This window comes from Cornus florida, unplaced genomic scaffold, assembly GCF_030987335.1.
Source record: "Cornus florida cultivar Cherokee Brave unplaced genomic scaffold, ASM3098733v1 CherokeeBrave_3.0.0_Hap2_Chr09, whole genome shotgun sequence".
Taxonomy (NCBI): domain Eukaryota; kingdom Viridiplantae; phylum Streptophyta; class Magnoliopsida; order Cornales; family Cornaceae; genus Cornus; species Cornus florida.
Genome location: NW_026775579.1, coordinates 56,310,959 through 56,319,287, shown reverse-complemented (window position 1 = coordinate 56,319,287; position 8,329 = coordinate 56,310,959). Strand labels below are relative to the sequence as shown.

Sequence of the window (8,329 nt, the reverse complement as noted above, 5' to 3'; positions counted from 1 at the left end):
TTAAAACGTGAAAGATATATTTGAAAGGGAATAGCGATGGCCTCTGACACACTACATGATAGGATTTTTTTTTTTTTTTTTTTTAATAAATAAAAAAAAACACATGTCTATGTTCTCTACTAATCTACGTTTTACCATTTCTTGTCATTTCAAAGGAGTTTAGATTATTTTTTTAGGGTAGAAGTGGAAGCAAGAACACGAGTGGAAATCGAGAGTGTAAGAGTAGGGGTGCAACTCTTTTGGGTTGGAATCACAATTTGAGTTTAACTCGAGATATGAATTCTAATTCAGTTATAATCGGATCTTTAATTGTGACTATTCAACTAAATTTTTTATTTTTAAACTCGAATTTGCGACTTTGTTTGAGATTTTGAGTTAGAAAGTCATGTTAATTTGAATTTCTTATATAATCAATTACACATTGAAAATTTAATGTAATCTTAGAGTTAGTTTGAGATTAAATTATTTCAAAACACAAAAAGTTTTAAAATTTTATTACAATTATTTTTTAATAAATTACAAACATTTTTAGAAAATTTATTCCCTAAAGCTTTAATAAATAATAAATTAAACAGGTCGATGATTCAAGTCTTCATTTGGGTAGTTAGTGTATGAGTTTCTTGCTATGACACCCCCTCCCCAAAACAAGTTCATCATAATTTGAACATTATAGACAATTTTTTTAAAATAGAATATATATAAATTATTAAAAATTAGGTTCGAATTATTAGCACCTTAATTCAAGTTCAATCAAAATTAAGTTCGGGTTGAAGTTATTGGGTTGGATTCATGTTGGTCGTTCAAATTGCACCCTCGAGTCAAAATCTAAAAATTGATTGGAGCGAAAGTCTTTTCAATTTGTGCATAAACTTATTTAAAAACCCTGCAGGTTGTGATTCTTGTGAATTATGCATGCCCTTCTTAGTATCACATGACAGAAATTGTACAGAGAAAGATCAATACAAATCATTTCAAAGCAAAAGGAATATGTATTGTCTTCGTTGACTACAAGGCTATGAAGATGGAAGATAAAATTCAAATTAAGATAAAGCCTATTTCCTGGGATGAAATGAAAAGTAAAAAGGTGGAATTATCAAGTAAAATGTAATGAAATTAAATTACATACCCACTAATCCATTTGAATATGGACGTTATTAGAGACTCTCCTACCCATGGTTCACTGCCGATATGTTACGTATTGTTTGGTTTGTAACTCTTTTTTAATGGTTCGAGATCATTACACACTCTTGTGAATCGCTCGGTTTGACCGGTTTACATCAATATTCGTCCGAATCCGTTACACCACGACTGAGACGGTTATCGCGCGACTGTGAACCATGCAGTCCTGCCTCTCCTTTTATGTCACTTATTTAAATTAAATAAAAATTGACCATGTAACTAAATGTATTCAACATATTTAATGAATGAATATCTGATTTTATAATCAACAAGCTTTTATATATATTGGGAATACCCTTCAAGTCCTGGTTAAAGCTTATTATTGATCCAAATCAATCAAGCCTGACCAATTCAAAAACCTAGGCCTGATTTTAGCCCCAACTAGGACTAGGTTTCAGTTTCATAGCCCATAACTATACAAATTAAGCTCAAAATTTAACCCAATTTCTAAACAGGTCGGGCACGGCTTAATACTCTCATCTGTTAATTTTTAGTGGGCCTGTTTAATGGTCGAAAACCGACGGACTCAGGTGTGGGCCTCAATTCTCGTAATCATCTCAAAAAAATGCCATTGAAAGCCAAAGATTAATCTTTTGGATTTTGGTAGTGTTCGCGCAGTTTTTGTTCCCTACGCCGGTCGATGGACTCTTCGCTGGCGTGCCAGAGTATTTGTACAAAATACCCAAAATATGTAATTGAACACCAGCCTATCCCTTTTTCCGATGACTGACTCTCAGGCGATTGTGTGGGAGAGAGACTAGTAAGAACTCCCAGTAAGGTTCTTTTATGCCTTATTTGTAGCAAGGACTTTTTAGAGTGTCTAAAGAAATGCAACGGCTGATGAATGTTTGAATGGATGGAATGGCCGAATGAAGACAGGCGGCAAGAACTTAATCGATCGCCGGCCGAACGTGATGGCGAGAACTTAATCAATCGCCATCAGCCAAACACAATGGCAAGAATTTAATCGATCGCCACCAGCCAAACACAATGGCAAGAATTTAATCGATCGCCACTGAAACGTGATAGCAAGAATTTAATCAATTGCCATCAGCCAAGTAATGACAAGAATTTAATCAATTGTCACTACGATTCAATGGCAAGAATTTAATCAATTGCCATTGAATTGAAAGCCTAACTAAAATTGTGTAATTAAAATTGGCATAATTGAAATTGAAAGAAAGTAAATGGCTGAATCGAAATAGTTGACGAGGATCTAATCAATTGCCATTAAATTGAAATAAAGAAATTGATAGGAAAATGACGTAGAGTCAATTGAAAACATTTTTAATTGAAATGCATGTTTTGTGGTGGTGCTGGACAAGTTAGAAATGGAATACAATACTTCTATTTATAGAAATTCTAAAACCAACTAATTTCTAATTATTTCTTGCTAAAATCTCTCTTGCTTCAATCATTTTCTTTTGAAATTCAAACTGAGCTACGGCCCAACATTCCTCGCCTTCAATATCGATGCTCCAGTTTCAATGGAAAAGTCTTTACTGAAATCTCTCTTTTCCTTGATTTGCTTTACTTTACTTTGTTGCTGAAAATAGGTCGTACTCCAGTATTCTTTCACGTCTCTTCTCCTCTTGTTTCGTCTTGCTTCAAATAGAATACCTTTGTTGAAGAAAATATTGATTGCTAAGAAGTCGGTAGAAAGCTGCTGGAAGATTGCTAGTAAGTTGCTAATTTTTAGCAATTTCTTTCTTCAAGCTTGACTGAAATATTTCCCTTAAATGGCTGGAAGACCATTTATAGCCTTGACCCATACACTCACGTGGCTGCCCCTTCCTTTTGAATTTCATTTTCATAAGGATTCAATTTCCTTTCTCATAACTAAATCCCTATTTTATAGGAACTTAATTATGTCACCTTAGCCAACTTCTCTCAATGTTCTATTTCTAATGAAATTTCCTTTTGAAATTAACACAAGTCTCGGTTGTTTAGTAACAACCCTTTTGGTGAGGTGGCTGAATATATAGATATCTTCCTAAATCTTCTCCTACTATTTCTCCATTGGCCGACCATTCTTGGACATGCTTAACACTTATCGGCTTCCCATTGGTCCACGTCGCTGCTGAAGTGGCTGCCAAGTTTTGGTGCCAACAAATGCCCCTTGAATTTCAAATGCTTTTATCACTTATGATACGAAGCGTTTGGAATTTGAATCGGCCTAAAATTGTAATTCAAATTTTGGTAATAAATTCTCTTTCCAACCACCTGCTTTAATGGTTATCTTTCCCAATTAAAGCGGTGACTACACTAATCCGCTATTACATCCAGCAAGTATTTAGCTTGATGCTCTCTAATCCCTAAAATCATTCTTCTTCCCTTAAACTTTCTATCTCTGAAATTCTTTCTCGGCAAAATCGTTCCTGACGTCTTCTATGGCTCCTAAGAAAACTAAATCAACTGATTCCACCTCTATCCCTCAACCTTCCGATCCTTCAACCCATGGCAACATCATAGAAAAATCCCTAAAAACTCTATCTCCTTACAAATACTGTCTCAATACCCTTATCGATCTTCGTACTGACTTCAAAGGCTTAGGTCCTGCTTTCCTTGACGAAGCTCCTTCATCAATCTCACCTTTCTATCCTTCGGCCGATGTTCTTCCATTCCTTCAAACCTTCCCTCCTAATGAAAATGGCAGTTTGCCACACTTTCATTTTAGAACATGGCATATTCCAAATGATGCTTGGATCAATTGGGTCGACCGGGTTGGAGCTGTGAAGGGAGAAGTATGGAAGGATTGTGGAATATATGATGCCATTCAGCTAAGTAAAACTAACATCACCCAAGACAGGGCCTTGATGATAGTAGCCATGTTTAATTGGTCGACCACTACCAACTCCTTACACTTGAAGTGTGGCATGATGGCTCCAACCATTCAAGACGTGTGCTATCTAACCGGTCTCAAACCCTTTGGGATTGATGTAAGTACCTTGTTGGTAAAGGAGGATTCTCCTTTCATTTTCCCTTCAAAGCAAACTGGAACCAAGTCATCTGAATCCTCTTATGGCAAGTACTTAACTTCCACCATAGATCCTCGCGTCCTTGTGAATGATGCTGAACATATTGCCTTCTTGTTGGCCTGGCTGAACAAGTTTCTTTTATGTGTACCGGCCTTTCAAGTCACAAAGGATTTCATTCATGTGGCCGTTGCCCTTTCAAGAGGTAAACACCTTGCTCTTGCTCCCTTGGTGCTTTCCCATTTATATAGAGGGATTTATGACTTGCTTACCTCTAACTTCGGACGCTATGGTGGTCCCCTCTGGTTATTTCAAATTTGGCTTCAAGTGTACTTTCCTGAGCTCGGACCTGTGGTGAGGCCTTCGCTTGATGGTGGATTAATTTTACCAATAAGGTCAAGGCCCCAACCTCTGAATGGCCAAAGTTTGATTATTGGCTGTAATTCTTTTGCTGGTACATTTTGAATCGGCCCGTGTCTTTGACAAGCTTGACAACCTTTTGAGTAATCTATGCAATCTTTCTTCATCCTCGGCCAATAATATCCATACCTGCGAATCAGCCATCTCATTTTAATCCCAACTTGGTGAGCCCCATAGCTGCCCTCATGTACCTCGGCCATAACCTGAAGTGATTCCTCCTTGCTTATGCATTGTAGTAGGAGCCCATCTTCTAACCCTTTTCTGTATAGATCCCCATCTAGAAGCACAAAGTTGATCGCTTTTCTTTTAATACTTCTATCAGCCTTGATGATTGGATTTCGAAGAAACATTATAAATGGTATCCTCCAGTCATCGTCGGCCAAATCTTCTACATCAATTGTCCAAGTATCAAACAACATAGTATTTCTCAATTCGGCCGATGGCAAAGATCTTCGTTTTATCTTTATCAACTGATCTTCTATTCCGGCTGGTACTCTTATTCCAGAGGTTGCTTGGGCCATGCTGTTGGCCTCCTTATTCTGCCCTCTCGGCCAGAACTTAAGTTGAACATTATCAAATTGATTGATTAATGAAGTGGCCAGAGAATGAAACGGCCTTAATTGCTAACTTAGGCACTTAAAATCTTCAGAAATTTGGCTAAGGACTAAGTTTGAATCTCCCAAAATCTTTACATCTCTAACAGCCATTTCAATTAAAATCTCCAGGCCGATTATAAGCGCTTCATATTCGGCCTGATTATTTGAACATTTAAAATCTAAAAAGAAAGAGAATGAAGCCTTTCTACCAGCTGGCGAAATAATAACAATACCTGCTCCTGCTCCATCAGCCGTGCTTGATCCATCAAACATCAAGATCCAAGGAGTTAAGAATATAGCTGATGACTCCAATTCATCATAAACCCATGGATCAATATTAGTTGAAGGATGATCGGCCAAAAAATCAGCCAGAACCCTTCCTTGTACTGATTTTTGTGGGACGTAGATAAAATTGAATTCCATCAAAGCCAAAGCCCATTTACCTATTCGGCCAGTGATCAATGGCCTTGATAGCATATACTTGATCACGTTAGTCTGACAAAGAATGTAAACATCAACAGGCCGCATGTATACTCTCAACTTCATGGCCGAATAGTACAAAGATAAATAAAGCTTCTCAATTGAAGAATATTTGCATTCTACATCAGTTCGTACTCTACTCAGGTAGTAGACAACCTGCTCCTTTCCATGTTCATTGTCTTGTGCGAGCATACTACCAATTGATTCTTCTGCGGCCGATAAATAAAACTTTAACGACCACTTCTTTCTTGGAGGCATTACAACCGAGGGGTTTGCCAAATACTCTTTTATTTTGTTAAAGGCCTTCTGATGGGATTCGTCCCAATGAAATTTCTCATGTAACTTTAATTTCACTAAAGTCGAAAAGACATGCACTCGGCCAGCATGGTTAGAAATAAATCTTCTAAGAAAACCTACCTGGCTGAGGAACCTTTGCACTTGTTTTTTGTTGGCTGGGGCCCTAGCATTTATAATAGCTTTGACCTTGTTCTGATCAACTTCAATACCTCGTTTGTGTACCAAGAACCCCAAGAAATTCCCGGCTGAAACTCCAAATGCACACTTCAATGGGTTCATTTTCAATTTGTGAATCCTCATCCTTTCAAAGGCCCTTTTCAAGTGTTCCAAATGCTGTCTCTTGGCCGATGATTTCACAACTACATCATCTATATAAATTTTCATGAATCGGCCAATCATATTATGAAAGATAGAATTCATTGCCCTTTGATAAGTAGCCCCAGCATTTTTTAGGCCAAATGGCATCACAATTCACTCAAAAGTACCAATTGACCCAGGACATCTAAAAGCCGTTTTATGAATATCTTCCTCGGCTAAATAGATTTGATTATAACCTGAATGGCCGTCCATAAAAGACAATATTTCATGCTTAGCGGCCGAATCAATAAGTTGATCGGCTACAGGCATTGGATATTCATCTTTTGGAGTAACATTATTTAAATTGCGAAAATCCACACAAACTCTAAGTTTGCCATTCTTCTTCATTACCGGAACAACATTAGACAGCCATTCAACATACCTAACTGTTCGAATAAATCCTGCCTTAAGAAGTCTCTTAATTTCTTCTTTAATTTTGAGCATTACTTCTGAAGACATCCTTCTTGGTGGTTGTTTATATGGCTGAAAATCTTTCTTGATCGGTAATCTATGTTCTACCAATTTTTTAGACAGGCCAGGCATCTCTTCATAACTACAAGCAAAGCAATCCTTATATTCATTTAATAATTTAATCAAATCGGCCTGGAATTTAGGCTCAAGCAAAGCACTAACAAATAATGGCCGATTATCTTTTTTAGTACCAACATTTATTTCCAATAAAGGATCTTGCACCTCTGCTTTATTATCTTCCATCCTGGAAGGGGCTGACTCCAAATATTCAAGTTGGATTGCATCCAGCTTTTCGAAACCTTCTTCAATTATATCGGCTGTGCTGGCCGATACCTCTTCATATAGCTGTTCTTCTCTGGCCAATCTCTTCTTAGCCAGATATGCTTTCAGTCTTATGCAAGCGGCCCTGAAAGCTTGCCGCTTCTTTTCTTCATTGGTTTTGTGATCCATTAGTAACATCTTCAATGTCCTTGATGGTCGACCTGAAAATATCAATTTTCGGCCGAGCTACTTCTGACAATAATTCTTTAATATCAGCATTAATTAAATTCTTCTTCATTGTTGCCGCTGCTGGTCGTCCCATCCTGTTAATGCCAACAAATTTGATAGGTACAACAGTTTCATCATAAAGTGCAGCCTCAGCCGAATACACCCTAGCTATAAAGGGTTTGTTATCGGCCTCAACAATTTTTACCTCATTTCCATCCCAAAAAATCAACATTTGATGTAAGGTTGATGGGATGCACATGTTAGGATGAATCCAATCTCGGCCTAAAAGGAGATTATAGGCCGCGGTTGAATCAATGATAAAGAAAGCCGTAAAGGATGTTTTACCGCCAATAGTAATTTCCAAAGGTAGAATACCTTTAGTGTTACTAGATCTTCCATTAAAACCACTGATGGCCACGTCGGTTGGAACTACATCGTCCATGGTTTTACCCAATTTCTTCAAAGTAGTTGCTGGAATGACATTCACCACCGAACCATTGTCAACCAAAACCCTATTGATTGGCTGACCCTCAACCCATACTTTAACATACAACGGCCTCAACTGCTGTATCATGGACAAAGGTGGTTTTTCGAAAATGATTTTATCGGCCTTAGATGGCTGATCCTGAGAGATCAATCCTATCCCGGCCGATGAACTTGTCAAATCGTTCTTAATTTCTGAAGATTCAGCCTTTTCCTCCTGCTTGGCTGACTCAACATCCCTGTTCATCGTTGGTTCTATCCTTCCTTCAAACACAGAAGGCAAAACAAATACCATGTTACAATTTACCTCATCCGGGAGAGAACCAAAACGAATTCTGTACTTGGCCGTGTGCTTTGGATCCTGGTCTGGCTGATCATCTTTTTCTTCATAAAAGCATGCCTTATTCTCAAAGGATGTAGCGACCTCCATGTCTTCAGCCACCACTGGTTCATTTTTTCTTTCTAGTTGATCATGGTCGATCTTGTCTTCTTTCCTTTTGAGTTTTGCATTTTTTCTTTGCATCCTCCTTTTTTGAGTACGTGTAGGAGGTTGTTTAGGAAACTTTGGGTGACTTACTCGAG

General features: G+C 37.8%; 1 protein-coding gene across 1 annotated transcript; it reads right to left on the bottom strand.

The window, feature by feature from the left end:
• Nucleotides 1-4,477: 4,477 nt before the first annotated feature.
• Nucleotides 4,478-7,225, bottom strand: LOC132272647 (uncharacterized). The gene is made up of 4 exons (XM_059773750.1): nucleotides 6,967-7,225; nucleotides 6,433-6,849; nucleotides 5,276-6,315; nucleotides 4,478-5,131 (listed from the first exon to the last, which is right to left on the bottom strand). The coding sequence occupies exons 1-4, from the start codon at nucleotides 7,223-7,225 to the stop codon at nucleotides 4,478-4,480; spliced, it is 2,370 nt and encodes a 789-aa protein (XP_059629733.1).
• Nucleotides 7,226-8,329: the final 1,104 nt, after the last annotated feature.

Bases quoted from the DNA above. Each gene is read 5' to 3' on its own strand.
- LOC132272647 (XM_059773750.1), bottom strand. From the start codon at position 7,225: ATGGATCACAAAACCAATGAAGAAAAGAAGCGGCAAGCTTTCAGGGCC. The intron at 6,850-6,966 runs GTACTAAAAAAG...GTAGTTATGAAG, and splicing joins TTTATTGGAAATAAATGTTG to AGATGCCTGGCCTGTCTAAA. The intron at 6,316-6,432 runs GTACTTTTGAGT...AAATTTATATAG, and splicing joins TAGATGTCCTGGGTCAATTG to ATGATGTAGTTGTGAAATCA.